At 44.1% G+C, this 18538-nt stretch overlaps 1 protein-coding gene across 3 annotated transcripts in view; it reads left to right on the plus strand.

The window, feature by feature from the left end:
* The window catches only part of uvrag (UV radiation resistance associated gene), a 334856-nt gene that overhangs the window by 75175 nt on the left and 241143 nt on the right, over positions 1 to 18538 (plus strand). For all 3 annotated transcript variants that reach the window (XM_041198896.1, XM_041198894.1, XM_041198893.1), the window contains 2 exons: positions 12591 to 12665; positions 15940 to 16025. In XM_041198896.1, the coding sequence (XP_041054830.1) occupies positions 12591 to 12665; positions 15940 to 16025 (161 nt within the window). The remainder of the gene's footprint in view (positions 1 to 12590; positions 12666 to 15939; positions 16026 to 18538) is intronic.

Consider the following 18538-nt stretch of genomic DNA (forward strand, 5'->3'; position numbering starts at 1 on the left):
CGCTTCCCCGCCAGCCCCCGATCTCTCTCGCTTCCCCGCCAGCCCCCGATCTCTCTCGCTTCCCCGCCAGCCCCCGATCTCTCTCGCTTCCCCGCCAGCCCCCGATCTCTCTCGCTTCCCCGCCAGCCCCCGATCTCTCTCGCTTCCCCGCCAGCCCCCGATCTCTCTCGCTTCCCCGCCAGCCCCCGATCTCTCTCGCTTCCCCACCAGCCCCCGATCTCTCTCGCTTCCCCGCCAGCCCCCGATCTCTCTCGCTTCCCCGCCAGCCCCCGATCTCTCTCGCTTCCCCACCAGCCCCCGATCTCTCTCGCTTCCCCGCCAGCCCCCGATCTCTCTCGCTTCCCCGCCAGCCCCCGATCTCTCTCGCTTCCCCACCAGCCCCCGATCTCTCTCGCTTCCCCGCCAGCCCCCGATCTCTCTCGCTTCCCCGCCAGCCCCCGATCTCTCTCGCTTCCCCGCCAGCCCCCGATCTCTCTCGCTTCCCCACCAGCCCCCGATCTCTCTCGCTTCCCCGCCAGCCCCCGATCTCTCTCGCTTCCCCACCAGCCCCCGATCTCTCTCGCTTCCCCGCCAGCCCCCGATCTCTCTCGCTTCCCCACCAGCCCCCGATCTCTCTCGCTTCCCCACCAGCCCCCGATCTCTCTCGCTTCCCCACCAGCCCCCGATCTCTCTCGCTTCCCCACCAGCCCCCGATCTCTCTCGCTTCCCCACCAGCCCCCGATCTCTCTCGCTTCCCCACCAGCCCCCGATCTCTCTCGCTTCCCCACCAGCCCCCGATCTCTCTCGCTTCCCCACCAGCCCCCGATCTCTCTCGCTTCCCCACCAGCCCCCGATCTCTCTCGCTTCCCCACCAGCCCCCGATCTCTCTGTTTCTCCCCCCCCACCCCCTTCCCATGTCTGTTCCTCTATCTCAAAGCCAAATTCCTGCTTTCTCTCTGTACCCCTTGATGCCACCCATATCCAAAAATTTATCAATTTCGTTCAGTGACCCGGCCTTCTGTGGTAGAGAATTCCACAGCTTGACCACTGAGTGAAGAAATTTTTCCTCATCCCCGTCCTAAATGCCCTGCCCTTTTGTAAAGAAAGAGCCGAAATATTAGTTCAATTCTTCTGCCATTTCTTTGTTCCCCGTTATAATTTCCCCCGTTTCTAACTGTAGGGGACCTACATTTGCCTTGGCTAATCTTTTTCTCTTCACATATTTATCAATGCCTTTACAGTCAATTTATATGTTCCTTGCAAGTTCACTATCTCACTCCAGTTTCCCCTTAAAAAGATTGATCAAAGATTGATCGTCTACTTTAGCTGAATTCTAAATTGCTCCCAATCCTCAGGCTTGCTGCTTTTTCTGGCAATTTTATATGTCCCTCTTTGGACCTAATATTATCCCTTGTCCTGCCATCGATATCGTATTTTATTCAATTTATTAATTAACTACTCTAGTATCCCTCACTCATTACACTATATTATAATTTTTTTATACACACCAGTATCGATCTTATACTTAACAAGCTATCTTTAAGGCAAAGAGGAAAAGAACACTAGAGATCTAAACACAAACTTAAGACTTCACTTTACTTTAAAGACTAGAAAGGCTCACTAATCCTACTCACTAATCAGCTGGCCTCTGCGTGCTTTTCCCTCTTGCGCTCCTTAATGGTCTCACACACTTCTCTCACTTTCTCACTGTTAAAGGCCCTGCTCCTCTCTGTATGACCGATACAGTTGGTAAAGCGGAGTAATTTAAAAATCCCAGAGGAAAGCTTTAAACAACTGTCATAACCTATAATTTTAAGTGTTATGTTTGAGATGCGACTCTATATTCAGGAACCAGACCACCAGTTCTCGAAGCTTTACATTAAACTAATTGAAACATTTTATTAACTTACACAGATTGAAATATATGCACATGGCTTCAAATTACTATGATCATAACTTTTAACAAATTCCCCATCTAATCTCCAGTAAACCATAGGCTTACCCAGACAGGATGCAAAGCATTTTCACCTTATGCATTCAAAATGAAGTTCGTTGCACTTTGGATCCTGTGGAGACAGTTGGAAGCTTACAGCTGCCTTTGATCTTACATTGCCTCTGCTCTGCACACCCGAAAACTGCTGAAGTTATAGCTACCGCCAATGATTGAATTTAAATTCTCATTGTCTCACCAGCCTCTTTGAACTTCACCTTTTAACAATTAAACCCTTTTCATTGTACTAATTTTATTAGCAATATCAATGTATTGCTTGGTAGCTGCTAGATAGGTATCAAGTTTTCACCCCATTTCTTGAATGCTCCATTCAAAAAATTCAAATTCACGGTATCTCTCTTACATATCAAAACTAGTACACATCAAAGCACCCAGACTAGTTGGCTTTAATCCAATTGAGACACACCCACAGACTAAACCTCTATAAAAAGAAAATATTTTCCAATAATATATACATTAATAGCTTCATGATATCTCTCGCGCTCTCACTGTAAATGACCATGCTGTTTGTCTCTGGACCAGCCGTATAAATACTGTGACTACAAGAGCAGGTCAGAGGCTGGGAATTTTGCGGAGAGTAACTCTCCCGCTGACTCCCCAAAACCTGTCAACCGTCTTGCAAGTCAGGAGTGTGATGGAATGTTGTCCACTTGCCTGGATGAGTGCAGCTCCAATACTGAAGATAAAAGCAAAAAACTGCTGGAAATCCAAAACAAAAACAAAAATACCTGGAAAAACTCAGCAGGTCTGGCAGCATCTGTGGAGAGGAGCACGATATAAGCTGGTTTGGGGGTGGTGGGTGTAGAGCTGGATAGAGGGCCAGTGATAGGTGGAGATAACCAAAAGATGTCAGAGACAAAAGGACAAAGAGGTGTTGAAGGTGGTGATATTATCTAAGGAATGTGTTAATTAAGGGTAGAAAGCAGGACAAGCAAGGTACAGATAGCCCTAGTGGGGGTGGGGTGGGGTGAAGGAATCGAAATAGGCTAAAAGGTAGAGATAAAACAATGGATGGGAATACATTTAAGAATAATGGAAATAGGTAGGAAAAGAAAAACCTATACAAATTATTGGAGAAAAAAAGGGGGGGATGGAGGAGAGAGTTCATGATCTAAATTATTGAACTCGATATTCAGTCCGGAAGGCTGTAAAGTGCCTAGTCGGAAGATGAGGTGCTGTTCCTCCAGTTTGCGTTGAGCTTCACTGGACTAATGCAACAGGCCAAGGACAGACGTGGGCATGAGAGCAGGGTGGAGTGTTGAAATGGCAAGCAACAGGGAGGTCTGGGTCATGCTTGCGGACAGACCGAAGGCGTTCTGCAAAGCGGTCACCCAGTCTGCATTTGGTCTCTCCAATGTAGAGGAGACCGCATTGGGAGCAACGAATGCAGTAGACTAAATTGAGGGAAGTGCAAGTGAAATGTTGCTTCACTTGAAAGGAGTGTTTGGGCCCTTGGATGGTGAGGAGAGGGGAAGTAAAGGGGCAGGTGTTGCACCTTCTGCGGTTGTATGGGAAGGTGCCGTGGGGAGGGGTTTGAGGTGTAGGGCGTGATGGATGAGTGGACCAGGGTGTCCCAGAGGGAACGATCCCTGCGGAATGCTGCCAGGGGGTGAAGGGAAGATGTGTTTGGTGGTGGCATCATGCTGGAGTTGGCGGAAATGGCAGAGGATGATCCTTTGAATGAGGAGGCTGGTGGGGTGATAAGTGAGGACAAGGGGGACCCTATCATGTTTCTGGGAGGGAGATGAAGGTATGAGGGTGGATGCGTGGGAAATGGGCCGGACACGGTTGAGGGCCCTGTCAACCACCGTGGGTGGAAAACTTCGGTTAAGAAAGAAGGAAGACATGTCAGGAACTGTTTTTGAAGGTAGCATCATCAGAACAGATGCGACGGAGGTGAAGGAACTGAGAGAATGGGATGGAGTCCTTACAGGAAGCAGGGTGTGAGGAGCTGTAGTCGAGGTAGCTGTGGGAGTTGGTAGGCTTGTAATGGATACAGGTGGATAGTCTATCACCAGAGATTGAGACAGAGAGGTCAAGGAAGGGAAGGGAAATGCCAGAGATAGACCATGTGAAAATGATGGAGGGGTGGAAATTTGAAGCAAAATTAATAAGTTTTTCCAGGTCCAGACGCAAGAAGCGGCACCGAAGCAATCATCGATGTACCAGAGAAAGAGTTGTGGAAGGGAGCCGAAGTAGGACTGGAACAAGGAATGTTCCACATACCCCATAAAGACACAGGCATAACTGGGGCCCATGCGGGTACCCATAGCCACATCTTTTATTTGGAGGAAGTGAGAGGATTTTAAGGAGAAATTGTTTAGTGGGAGAACAAGTTCAGCCAGACGGAGGAGAGTAGTGGTGGATGGGGAATTGTTCGGCCCTACAATACTGAAGAACCTGGACACTATCGAGGACAAAGCAACCCACTTGAATGGCACCCCACCCACCTTCAACATCCTCTCCCTCCACCACCACCACACAGTGCTAGGAGGAGTGTGCACCATCCCAAGATGTGTTGCAGCAACTCACCAAGGCTTCTTAAACAGCACCTTCCAGACCTGCAATCTCTACCACCTAGGACAAGGGCAGCTGATGCATGGGAACACTGCCTTCAAGTTCCTCTCCAACTAACACGCCATCTGGACTTAAAAGTATATCGCTGTTCCTTTACCGTTGGATCAAAATCCTGGAACTCTCTTCATCGCAACACTGGGTGATCCGACAGCACATGGACTACAGCGGTTCAAGAGATGAATCACCACCACCACCTCGAGTGCAATTAAGGATGGGCATCGAATGCAGGTGCAGCCAGCGACGCTCTCATCCCATGAAAAAAATTTTTAAAAATTCATTTTGTATCTGACGATCCCTCCATTATATGAAATAGTATTAAGGCACTCTCCAGGTGTTGGCCTGAGCAGGCTACAAGGCAAAATCAGTTTTTGTTTGTATATTTCTCAAGCAATTCACTCATTTGAGCGGTCGATAATGTGATCAGCTGAGCTGAAATTCATCTTGAAATGAGAAATATTGGAACTAATTGGCTTGCCACAGTTGGAGCTAATTCAGCTAGTGAGCTCTTCAGATGAGGAGAATAAAATGTTGTTCCACCCCTTCGTCTGGCCACTGTACACTTGTTACCAAATTGGTTCATTCTTGATTGTACTTCCTTCATGGTGAATTAAGTTACTAAAGAGAGTTTTAAGTGTGCGCAGTTATTTTGATGTGATGCAGGAATTCAGTGTTGTCTTCTCCTAGAGTTAGGACATAAGAAAATAAGAAATAGAAGCTGGAGTAGGTCATTCAGCCTCAAGCCTGCCCTGCCATTCAATAAGATCATGGCTCATCTGCCCCTGGGCTCAACTCCTCTTTCATGCTAGTTCCTCATAGCCCCCCACTCCCCGATATTTCAAAAATCTATCTACCTCCTCTTTAAATATTTTCAGTGATCTAGCCTCTACAATTCTCTGGGGTAGAGAATTCCAGACATTCACTACCCTCTGAGAGAAGAAATTCCTTCACATCTCAGTTTTAAATGAGTGCCCCCTTATTCTGTAACTGTCGCCTAGTTTGAGATTTCCCCACTAGTGGAAACACCTTCTCACCTGGCAAGCCCCATCAGAATCTTGTATGTTTCAATAAGATCACCCCTCATTCTTCTAAACTGTAATGGATAAAGGCCTAATCTGTTTAGCTGTTCTTGATAAGTCAAACTCTTCATCCCAGGAATCGGCCTAGTGAATCTCTTTTGAACTGCCTCCAATGCCAGTATATCATTTCTTAAATACGGGAACCAAAACTGTACACATTACTCCAGGTGTATCCTCACCAGCACCCCTTGTACAGTTGTAACAAGACTTCCCTATTTTTAAACTCCAACCCGCTAGCAATACAGGCCAAAATTCCATTTACCTTCCTAATTACTTGCTGCACCTGCATGCTAACTTTTCATACACAAGAGCACCCAGGTCCTTATCTGCTGCACATTTTTGGAGTCTCTATTTAAATAAGTCTGCCTTTTGATTCTTTCTACCAAAGTGCATGACATCACACTTTGGCTACATTAAACTCCATCTGCCAAGCTTTTGCCCACTCATTCAACCTGTCTATATCCTCTTGCAGATTCCTTATGTCCTCATCACAACATGCCCTCCCACCTATTTTTGTATCATTAGCAAATTTGAATACATTGCACTCTGCCCCCTCCTCCAAGTCATTAATATAGTTAGTAAATAATTGAGGCCCTAGGACTGATCTTTGTGGCACTCCACTAGTTATGCCTTTTCAACCTGAAAAAGACATATTAATCCTGACTGCCTTTTCTGTGTTAACCAATCCTGAATTCATGCTAATACATTCACCCCAATACCGTGAGCTCCTATCTTGTGCAATAACCTTTTATGTGGTACCTTATCGAATGCTTTCTGGAAATCCAAATACACTACATCTATAGATTCCCCTTCATCAACTCTGCTTGTTATATCCTCAAAGAACTCTGGCAAATTTGTCAAACATGATTTTACTTTCACAAAACCATGTTGACTCTGATTATGTTAAGCTTTTCTAGATGTCATGTTATTTCTTCCTTAATAATGGACTCCAACAGTTTTCAAACTTTTAAATACTAAGTGCTGGATTGGTAGAACAAGCGCAGGAGCTGTATTACTAGTTAGCTAGAATAAAGGTTCTCAGCCATTGTATGTACAGGTCTCCCTATCAGTAGGGATCATGAAGTAGCAGTCTCATGTGGGAATATTAACTCTCCCAGGGATGCTGACTCCACTGGAATTTGCCTTTATTGCTGACAGATACCCCCAGGATCAAATCTGTAATCTTATGGTTGTGATAACATCCTGGGAATCTCTGTTCTTCCTCTTCAAATATAGCAGCCTTCCCTTTGCCACTTTGTTTATTTATTGGAGATTGGGCAGGAAACATGTCAAAGAAACTTGCTGCTATATACTCTACCAGTATTTACACCCCTTGATTTGCCATAGCAGGCTGTACTGTAAGAACATATTGAAAAGGAAAATGTGCTTTCCAACATGTTTCCTGTGATTTGAACAGTGGCAATGCAGGTTATTAGGGGTCCTGTTCATGCCTGACTTCTAGTGCTGTTGTGGTGATGGGAGGAGGGATGTTAAACTTTTTATATCCAGAGAACCAGGACAATTATATACAGGAAGAAAATTCTATTTCACCAGCAGCTTGAAGGCTGCTGCAAGAGTGATTATTACCATTGCATCTCTCTGCTAACAAGTATGTTAACAAGGCCAGAGGATTTTCCTGGGTCAGACATAGTTGTGTGGCGGGTGCATGCCCCATCATACTGGCAATGTATCTCAATTCAGCTAAAATGGAAAATTTGGCTTCGTATATTCCACTCTAACCAATGCCACAAGGTTAAAAAATCTAAAGAGGGCAACCCTTAATGTTTTCAAATTTTGACTGAGTTAATATTTTATTACATATAAACTATGCAAATTTTTTTCTATTGAGATTTTGCCATTTTGTGTGTTTTTAAATCTTCCGGTTCACCACCATGCATCCTGCTTCAACTAAAGAGATTAAATGGACCATGGTGGCTTTCTTTGAGTCACTTAAACTTAGTTTGTTCACTAATCGGGCATGCATTCTGTTGGATTGCATTTCTTAACTAATACAGTATCTATGTTTGGGCCCAGTGTGACCTTGACATGAGTTCATTGGCTTATGCCAGAGAAGGACCGTTTCCAACAAAAGGGAATCTAACCATCACCCCTTGACATTCAGTGGCATTACCATCACGGAACCCCCTACTGTGAATATGCTGGGGGTGATATCATTGACCAGAAACTTAACTGGGCTAGCTATATAAATACTGTGGCTGCAAGAGCAGGTGAGAGGCAAGGAATCCTATCACGAGTAACTCTACTCCTGGCTCCCCAGAGCGCCTCTGCCATCTACAAGTCAGGTGTGTGATGGAATACTCTCCACTTGCCTGGTTGAGTGCGATGGAGGCGATAGCGTAGTGATATTGTTGCTGGACTAGTAATCCAGAGACCCAGGGTAATGCTCTGGGGACCCAGGTTTGAAGGTGGCATTTGAATTCAATAAATATCTGGAACTATGTCGTCGAATGAAGATCATGAAACCTCTTGATTATTGTGAAAACCCATCTGGTTTACTAATGTCCTTTTTAGGGAAGGAAATCTGCCATCCTTACCTGGTTGTGCCTACATGTGTCTCCAGACCCACAACAATGCGGTTGACTCTTAACTGCCCTCTGAAATGGCCTCGCAAGCCGCTCAGTTGTATCAATGTCTCAAAAAAGGAATGAAACCGGACGGATCACCCGACATCGACCTATGCACCGAAAATGACCACGGCAAACTCGACTCTGCAAAGTTCTCCTTACTAACATCTGGAAGCAAGAGCTCTCCCAATTTTGGCAGTCTCACAGACTAGTCAAGCAACAGCCTGACAGTCATCCTCTCAATCATATCTTACAGGTCATGTCCCAGACACCACCATCACATGATGTTCTGTCCCACCGGCACGACAGACTCAGCAGAGGTGGTGGCACAGTGGTATATATTCGGTAGGGAGTTGCCCTGGGAGCCCAACACATCAACTCTGGACCCCATGAAGTCTCGTAGCATCACGTCAAACATGGGCAAAGAAACTTCCGGCTGATTACCACGTACTGGCCTCCCTCAGCTGATGAATCAGTCCTTCTATATGTTGAACACCACTTGAAGGATGCACTGAGGGTGGCAAGGACGCAGAATGTATTCTGAGTGGGGGACTTCAATGTCCATCACTGGCTCGTTAGCACCACAATTGACCCAGCTGGCTGAGTCCTAAATGACGTAGCTGTTGGACTGGGCCTGCGGCAGGTGGTGAAGGAAACAAGAAGAGGGAAAAATGTACTTGACCTCATCCTCACCAACCTGCCTGCCGCAGATGCATCTGTCCATGACAGTATCGTGGTAGGAGTGACCATCGTACAGTCGTTGTGGAGATGAAGTCCTGACTTGGCGTTGAGGATACCCTCCATCGTGTTGTGTGCCGCTACCGCTGTGCTAAATGGAATAGCTTCTAAACAGATTTAGCTACTCAAGACTAGGCATCCAGGAAGTGCTGTGGGCCATCAGCAGAATTGTACTTGAACACAATCTGTAACTTCATGGCCTGGCATATCCACTACTCTACCATTACCATCAAGCCAGGGTATCAACCCTGGTTCAATGAAGAGTGCAGGAGGGTATGCCAGGAGCAGCACCAGGCTTACCTAAAAATGAGGTGTCAAACTGGTGAAGCTAAAACACAGGATTGTAGATGCATGCCAAAAAACATAAGCAGAAAGTGATAGAGCTAAGCGATCCCACAACCAACGGATCAGATCTAAGCTCTGCAGTCCTGACACACCCAGTTGTGAATGGTAGTGTACAATTAAGCAACTAACTGGATGAGGTGACACCACAAACATCCCCGTCCTCAATGATGGGGTAGCCCAGCACATCAGTGCAAAAGAGAAGGCTGAAGTGGCTCCTTGCATACTAGTCTTCAGCCAATTCAATACATTCCACATGATATCAAGAAATGGCTGAAGGCAATGGATGCTGCAAAGGCTATGGGTCCTGACCCAATTCCGGCATTAGTACTGAAAATTTGTGCTCCAGAGCTTGCCGTGCCCCTAGCCAAGCTGTTCTAATACAGCTACAACACTGGCATCTACTCGGCTATTTGGAAAATTGCCTAGGTGTGTCCTGTACACACACAGTAAGGCAAATCCAATCCGGCCAATTACCGCCCCATCGTTCTACCCTTGATCATCAGTAAAGTAATGAAAGGAGTCATCAATAGTATTATCAGGTGTTACTTGCTTAGCAATAAACTGCTCACTGACACCCAGGGCCACTCACCTCCTGACCTCATTACAGCCTTGGTTTAAATGTGGACAAAAGAGCTGAACTTCTGAGGTGTGGTGAGAGAGACTGCCCTTGACATCAAGGCAGCATTTGATCGAGTGTGGCATCAAGGAGCCCTAGAAAAACTGGAGTCAATGGGAATCTATGGGAAAAACTCTCCACTGGCTGGAGTTATACCTAGCACAAAAGAAAGATGGTTATGGTTGTAGGAGGTCAATCATCTCAGCTCCAGGACATCACTGCAGGAGTTCCTCAGGGGAGTGTCCTCAGCCCAACCATGTTCAGCTGCTTCATCAATGACCTTCCTTCTACCATGAGTTCTGAAGCGGGAATGTTTGCTGCTGATTGTTCAATGTTCACTGCTCACGATGACTCCTCAGATACTGAAGCACTCCATGTCCAAATGTAGCAAGACCTGGGCGACATCCATGTTTACATTGAGATAAAAACAAAAAAACTGCGGATGCTGGAAATCCAAAACAAAAACAAAAACGGAATTACCTGGAAAAACTCAGCAGGTCTGGCAGCATCGGCGCGGCTCTGCCGATGCTGCCAGACCTGCTGAGTTTTTCCAGGTAATTCTGTTTTTGTTGTCCATGCTTACATTGTTTGACAAGTGGCAAATAACATTCGTGCCACAGTGAAACCAGGCAATGACTATCTCCAACAAGAGAGAATCTAACCATCGCCCCTGGATGGTCATTGGCGTTACCATCACTGAATCCCTGACGATCAACATCCTGGAGGTTACCATTGACCAGAAACTGAACTGGACTAGCCATATAAATACTGTGGCCACAAGAGCAGGTCAGAGGCTAGGAATCCTGCGATGAGCAACTTGCCTCCTGACTTACCAGAGCCTGTCCTCCATCTACAAGGCACAAGCCAAGTGTGATGCAATACTGCCCACTTATCTGGATGAGTGCAGCTCCCACAAAGCTCAAGAGGCTTGACACGATCCAGGACAAAGCAGCCTGCTTGAGTGGCACCACATCCGTAAACATTCACTCCTTCCACCACCGACGCACAGCAGCAGCAGCAGTGTGTACCATCTAAATGATGCACTGCAGGATCTCATGAAGGCCCCTTTAGACAGCACCTTCCGCACCCACGACCGCTACCATCTGGAAGATGGGCAGCAGATCGATTGGAACACCACCACCTGAAAGTTCCCCTCTAACCCACTCACCATCCTAACTTGGAAATATATTGCCGTTCCTTCACTCTCACTGGGTTAAAAAATCCTGGAACTCCCTTCCTTACAGCATTGATGGTGTACCTGCTCCACATGTAAGGCAGCTCACCATCACATTCTGAAGGGCAACTAGGGATAGGCAATAAATGTTGGCCCTGCCAGCGTCACCCACATCCCGTAAATGAATTTTTAAAAATATTGTATCTGCGTGGTGTGCTTCAAAGCCCACTGCACTGGCTAATTATAAATATTTGATGTCAGGGATCTTAATTTTTGGGATTATTGCTGAAAAAGAGACATGTCTAAGCTGTTCATCTTGAATTCATCAGGACACTTCACAAAAATACCAATATAAGGGAGAAATAAAAATTTATATTGTATATAAAGTGTTGATTGGTAGACAAGTGGTGTTGACATGGAGAAAGCACCAGTGATGGTGACTGACAGTTAACTGTAAAACATTGTTTGAAATTTAAGCCAGGCAGCTTGACCCTGATTGGTCAAGAATTGCCCTGAGGAATGAGTCAGTGAATGGATGTCACTTATTTTGTTTAGCTGAAACTCCTCTCGCGAATGAAATGTTATTCCAACTTTATACTCAAGTGAATGTTTAAAATACCGTGGCACTATTTAAATAAGAACAAGAAAATTCTGGTGTCTTGGCCAATATTTATAACACGGTTGCCATGATAAAGTAATCTGGCCATTACCCCTTTGCTGTTTGGGTTTGCTTGCTGTTTGCTTATTTGCCACCACATTTGCAATAATGGCCACAGTTCACAGATTATAATTTCAATGTAGTGTACAAGAAAGAGGTTTTATAAAGTATGCCTTAAATTAAAAGTTATTTGTCTAAGGGTCGTTATAAATAACTAACAGGCCTGAAGCACAATGGTCAAAATATTTTGTGGGGCACATGACCTCTGCTCAGGCACGGGGAACGAACCCTTTAGGCTATGATGTCAGGGTAGTTGGACACTTTCTAAATTTGCTAGATCGCTGTTAGAAATTGGGGTGTATTTATGCAGCATTTGGTTTCCAGATTAAGTGCATTTCCACCAGTAGAAGTAGTTACCTGTTCAGAATTATGGTATGTTATCGTGAAACATTCATTAGTGACAAATGTGGTTACTCTTGATGATTTGAAGCTGCTTAATTCAGTTTACTGGCTAATCCAAACTGTTACCAAAAACAAGATTGTTAATAAGAAAAAAATATATTTGGTTTTATATCACTTTTCCCTACCTCAGGATTTCCCAAATGTGTTAGCGCCGCCAAAGCAATTTTGAAATTTAGACATTGCTGCAATGTAGGAAGTGATAGCAGCGTTCTGGTATTCAGTCTGGAAGAAAGACTAAGAGGTCTCTGGGGAGAAGGAGAGAATTATGAAGGAAATAGCAATTACAGATACTATTGTCCCATGACATTGTAAATTCTGCTTGTGTTAATCTTAAATTTTTAATTGGATAGCTATCTTTCATTTGTTTAGATTCGTGCACGCAATCCCAATGATGTAATATTCGGATTGAATGATGGCTACTATGGAACACCCTTTGATCACAAGGTAAGACCGTTTTATTCTATGTTTATGTCACACAGTTTTTGCCTTTCCTGAAAATATTATCCCCCCTTTGTCATTTCGAAATGAAAGAAAGAGAAAATAAGTGCACCCTTTGGACAATAAACATGTAAAATAAGTTACCAGAGACAGCTGTTCAAATGGAGAGTATAACTGGGCTTGAGGCACTTTGCATTTCTAGCTCAGAAGTGGTGAGAGATAGTGTGAGAAGGTGGATAGGTGGGGGTGATGCATAAAAAAAACAATGGGCTAGTTTGAGTCCCAACAATTGCTCCTAACAATTCTTCTGTTCTCTGAATTGTTGCTCAAACCTGCACCTTACTAATACATGGTGATGTGCTGTCCTAACCTTTTTTCAAGTGCCACGTTTGGTACAGTTGCATACAAGCATAGCAAATAGAAGCAGGAATAGGTCATTCGGTCCTTCAAGCCTGCTCCATTCTGTATGATCATGGCTGACCTTCTGTCTCTGCCCCATCCCCTTGACGCCTTTAGTGTTCAGAAATCTATTTATTTCCTCCTCAAATATATTCAGTAACTTGGCCTCCACAACCTCTGTGGTAGAGAATTCCATAGGTTCACTACCCTCTTAATGAAGAAGTTCTCCCCATCTCAGTCTTCAATGGTCTATCCTGTATCCTGAGTCTGTGACCCCTTGTTCTAGACCCTGCAGCCAGAGGAAATATCATCACTGCATCTAGTCTGTCCATCTGTTATGGCACAGCTGATTGTAAATGCTGAGTTGTTCAAATTCCAGAGGGAAACTTGAGACAACTGCCACAACTATTTTTGCAATTTGTATGTTTTGAGATGTGGGCTTTGAATTCAGTATTAATAAGACACTGGGCCATATAGTTTTTTGCAAAACTAAATTAAACATTTATTAATAAGAGAAGTGATTTTAAGCACGCACATTGCTACTATAATAACTTCTAAATCTCCAATTAATCTGACTCCCAGTTACCCCTCCGTTAAGGCAACAGTAGAACACAGATTTTAGAAGACCCATGCAAAGTAACTTGACACCATGAACAATCAAATTCAAAGTAAGTTTTAATTTCAGTTCGCTGTAGACTGCAGCTTGAGGTGTAGATGCTGAGGGCTTTTCACAATTGCCAGATCTTAAAATGCCTATCTTTACACACGACCTTTTCTCCTTTATACCTATTTTCCCCTTTTGAACGCAAATCCCATTGTTTCGCTATGTCTTTGGACTTTATTTCTCTGATCATAAAAATTTATCATAGTACCAATTTTACCAGTAATCTTTGGGAAAAATAAACTCACTGTTTCTGAACTTCACCTGGCTAGGTGACACGTTTCATTCCCTCTTTTGAAAACAATCTCTGGTTTACTTCAAAATGCAAATGTTCTTTTGCACCTTACATTCGAAATTTCCTCCATGTTTACCTACTTAACATTTCAAACCTAGCTTACCTTTTGTTACATTAAAGCCTCCAGACCAGCTGCCTTTAATCCAATTAAGTCTGACAGACAGAGAGACACAGACCACTATTTTCCAATAAATTCCAATAACGTTATTATATCTCTGACACCAGCCCTGTCAGAATTCAATGTTTCAATGAGATCTCTTCTCATTCTTATAAACTCCAGTGAATACAGGCCTAGTCGGCCCAGTCTCTCCTCATACAACAATCCTGCCATGCTAGGAGTCAGCCTGGTGAACCTTCGCCACACTTCCTGTGTAGCAGGTGTATCTTTTCTTAGGTAAGGAGACCAAAAGTATATACAATACTCCAGCTGTAGTCTCACCAGGGCCCCGTACAGCTGCAGTAAGATATCCTTGCAACGAAGGCCAACATACCGTTTGCCGCCTTGACTGCTTGCTGCACCTGTTTGCTTGCTTTCAGTGATTGGTGTACAAAGACACCCAAGTCCCTTTGTACAACAATATTTCCTAATCTATCACCACGTAAATAATACTCAGCCATTCTGTTTTTCCTATCAAAGTGGATAACTTCACACTTATCCACTGCGATGTATTTGCCCACTCATTTAATCTGTCTAAATCACCTTGAAGCTTCTTAACACCCTCTTCATCGCTCAGCAAACTTGGAAATATTACATTTGGCTCCTTCATCCAAATCATTGGTATATATTGTGAATAGCTGGGGCCCAGGCACTGACCCCTGCGGTTACGCCACTAGTCACCGATTGACCTTCCGAAAAAGACTCATTTGCACACTAACCCCTTATGTGGGACATTATCAAAATGCTTTCTAAAAATCCAGATATATCACATCCACTAGTTTTCCCTTTTCTATTCTGCTCGTTATATCCTCAAAGAATTCCAGTAGGTTTGTCAAACAGGATTTCCCTTTTGTAGATCCATGTTGGCTTTGTCTAAGCCCATTGATATTTTTTTAAGTGTCCTGTTATCAATTCCTTTATAATAGACTGTAGCCTGAATTAGTTACTGTATGTTGTTTTGAAGCAGTAAGCATAAATTTGCAAACGTGTAGCTTACATTGATGTCACAGCAGTTGTCAAGTTAATTTGGAACACCTGAACTGTTTATAGGAAGCTGATGTGCTAATGCCTGAATTATGTGTTTGCCTGACACCTGGTATAATTGGACAAGTTGGACTGGGTGTGGGACCAGGAGTTAAGGACATTCTTTTCCAGCTCGGCACACTGATCTGCTGCTGTTTAATTCTCAAGTTGCTTTTTTTTTTGGAGAGGCCGTGCACAAGATATATCTTGTCCATATAGACAGAGAAGAGGAGAAACTATGTAGTTTCTGGTTTATCCTTTTGTTCAAGCAAACTCAAAGTTCTCGTTACCAGCAGACACTATCCTAGTTTAGAAATAACTAGCTAATTTGATTGCCTATTCTCATTTCTGTTGTAGCATTTTGATAGCAACCAAAGACTTGAGTAAAGTGTCTAAGTGGCTATATATTGCAGAATATTCATTAACTTTAGCTATAGATTTGTTGCAAGTTTCTAGGCATCGTTCTTTGAAATGCTTTTCCTTTGGAGTCCACCTCAAACTAGATGCCCAACAGGAACTGCAGACAGAAGCTTTAGTTGTAGCTCCACAATTGGGTTTCAGGAAACAGAATATATGTCCTGGTGTATTCTGCAATTTAAGCCACATGGGAGCGCTGTTGCATTTTTCTACAGGCTTGCAACAAGGAGTAATCTTTTCCTAGACTAAAGACAAACAAAAACAAATCCTTTTGCTTTCAAATTAATTTGAGCCCTGACCATTGAAAAGTACTGTTCTTTTTACTCAGGAACTCATTGAAAAGAAGAGGAGCAGCCTTCTACAGGTGGACCAGAGCTCTGTGAGGAACTCGTACAGTGTCTTCTCCTTGCTCAGGTAAAGGACAGATCACGGTATTAAACTCATTCAAACCCAGACTCCACTAGGAGGGACATGACAGCCTTGCTATCACCGATTTTAAGTTTTTTTTTCTTTGGAGTGTTTTTAAAATTGTTTTAATAACTTGATATATTTGATGACATAACACACTGTTGTATGGGAGAGAAATTTCAATTTATTGTAAAGAGTTTATGAAGGGCTAGTCCAATGGTACACTAAAGAATAGAAACTCCATTAGATCAGATCTCAGATTTGAGTCCCAAGTCAGACCGTGGCACATTTGCTGATCTCAGCTGGGATGCTGCGTTTTCGCTCAGCACCTTAGGCCAGGCAGAGGCAGAGTTGGGGGTGGGGGAGGGACATTGAAGGTTTCCCACTACCGATCTCCACTTAGTGACGTGTATTGTTAAAATACAGAGTCGAGTTTGTCTGTTTTTTTGCGACCATTGTCATGGTGGAATAACCTGATGATAGAGGGTAATTTTAACCTAACGTACCTGTTGGGAAATTGGGATTGGGTGCAATGCTGATTTTGCACTTGGCCTGAGTTTACTCTCTGAAATCTATTGCGTGTAGTGTCGTCCTTTGGTATAACAGAACTTGTTCTGCTGAAAAAAGAGACATGTCTAAGCTTTTCATTTTGCACTCATCAGGACACTCGCAAGAATACCAATATAAGAGGGAAAATAACAATTTATACTGTCTGTGAAGAGAGGACTGGTTGGAAAGTGGCATTGCCATGGAGAATGCACCAGTGATGGTGACTGATAGTTAACTACTAAGCATTGTTTGAAATTTAAACCAGGCAGCTTAACCTGAGCAGCAAATGGCTGTCACTTGTTTTGTTTAGCTGAAACGAATGCAGTGTGTGTACATGTTCTTTCTGTCTGCAAAGGACAGGACCTTGTGTATTAACACATGTAGTTTCCAGTATTTGCGAATGCACCACGTTGTGAACCTGGCTGGCAATATTAAAATGGTTGTCAGTGTAACTCTTAGCCCATTGAGGGTTATTTAGTGATGTCTTTTTATTTGTTCATGAGATGTTGACATCACTGGCAAGGCCAGCATTTATTGCCCATTCCCAGTTGCTGTTGAGAAGGTTCTGATGAGCGGCTGCAGTTTGTGTGGTACACCTACAATGCTGTTAGGAAGGGTGTTCCAGGATTTTGCCCCAACAACAATGAAGGAACAACAATATAGTTCCAAGTCAGGATGGTGTGTGATTTGGAGGGGAACTTGTAGGCGGTTGGGGGAGAGCCAGTGTCATCGAAGGACATGCGGAACCTGAAACAAAAACAGAAAACTCAGCAGGCCTAGCAGTATCTGTGGAGAGAGGAACAGTTAATGTTTCGAGTCTGTATGACCCTTCTTCAGAGCTCACATGCAGAAGGATGTATTTTTGGATATGTTGCCATGTGTTTGATACCCTTGTCCTTCTAGGTGGCAGAGGTTTAGAAAGTGCTGCTAAGGAGACTTGGTGAATTGCTGCAAAGCATCTCTTATATGGTACACACTGCTGCCATTGTGTGCCATTAGTGGTGGGAGTGAATGTTTAAGGTGATGGATGGGGAGACTTTGTTATGGATAGCTCAGATTTTGAGCGTTGTGCAGCTGCACTCTTCAAGGCTAGTGGAGAATATTCCATCATGCTTCTGACTTGTGCATTGTAGATTATGGAAAGACTTTAGGATTGGTGTAAAAGCCACTGTTCCGCCTGATTTTGTGTTAAAATTGTGTTAAAATAACTTTAGTATATAGGCTCTCTGGAGCACAGAGTGGGGGAAGGGAGCAGAGAGAAACAGGTGTCATAGAAGCATGGACAAAAGAGCTGAACTCGTGAGGTGAGTGACATCAAGGCTGCCTTTGACTGAGTTTTTAAAATTTTTTTAATTCATTCATGGGATGTGGGCATCACTGGCTAGGCCTGGATTTCTTGCCAATTTGCCCTTATTCAGAGGGCATTTTTAAGAGTCAAACACATTGCTGTGGGCCTGGGGTCACATTTAGGCCAGACCAGCTAAAGATGGCAGATTTCCTTCCCTAAAGGACATTAGTGAACCAGATGGGTTTTTACAGCAATCGACAGTGGTTTCATGGTCATCATCAGACTTTTAAATCCAGGATTTGAATCCGGGTCCCCAGAGCAATGGCCTGGGTCTCTGGATTACTAGCCAGGTGACAATGCCACTACGCCATTGCTTCCCTGAGTGTGGCATCAAGGAGCTCTACCAAAACTGGAGTCAATGGGAATCAGGGGAAAATACTTCATTGGTTGGAGTTATGCCTAGCACAAAGGAGGGTTGTTGTGGTTCGGCTCCAAGACATCACTGCAGGAGTTCCTCAGCGTAGTGTCTTAGGCCCAACCATCTTCAGCTGCTTTATCACTGACCTTGCTTCCATCATAAGGTCAGAAGACAGCAGCTCGCTGATGATTGCACAATTTTCAGCACCATTCACGACTCAGATATTGAAGCTGCCAATGTCCAAATGCAGCAAGACCTGGGCAA

This window comes from Carcharodon carcharias, chromosome 11 (assembly GCF_017639515.1).
Source record: "Carcharodon carcharias isolate sCarCar2 chromosome 11, sCarCar2.pri, whole genome shotgun sequence".
NCBI lineage: Eukaryota > Metazoa > Chordata > Chondrichthyes > Lamniformes > Lamnidae > Carcharodon > Carcharodon carcharias.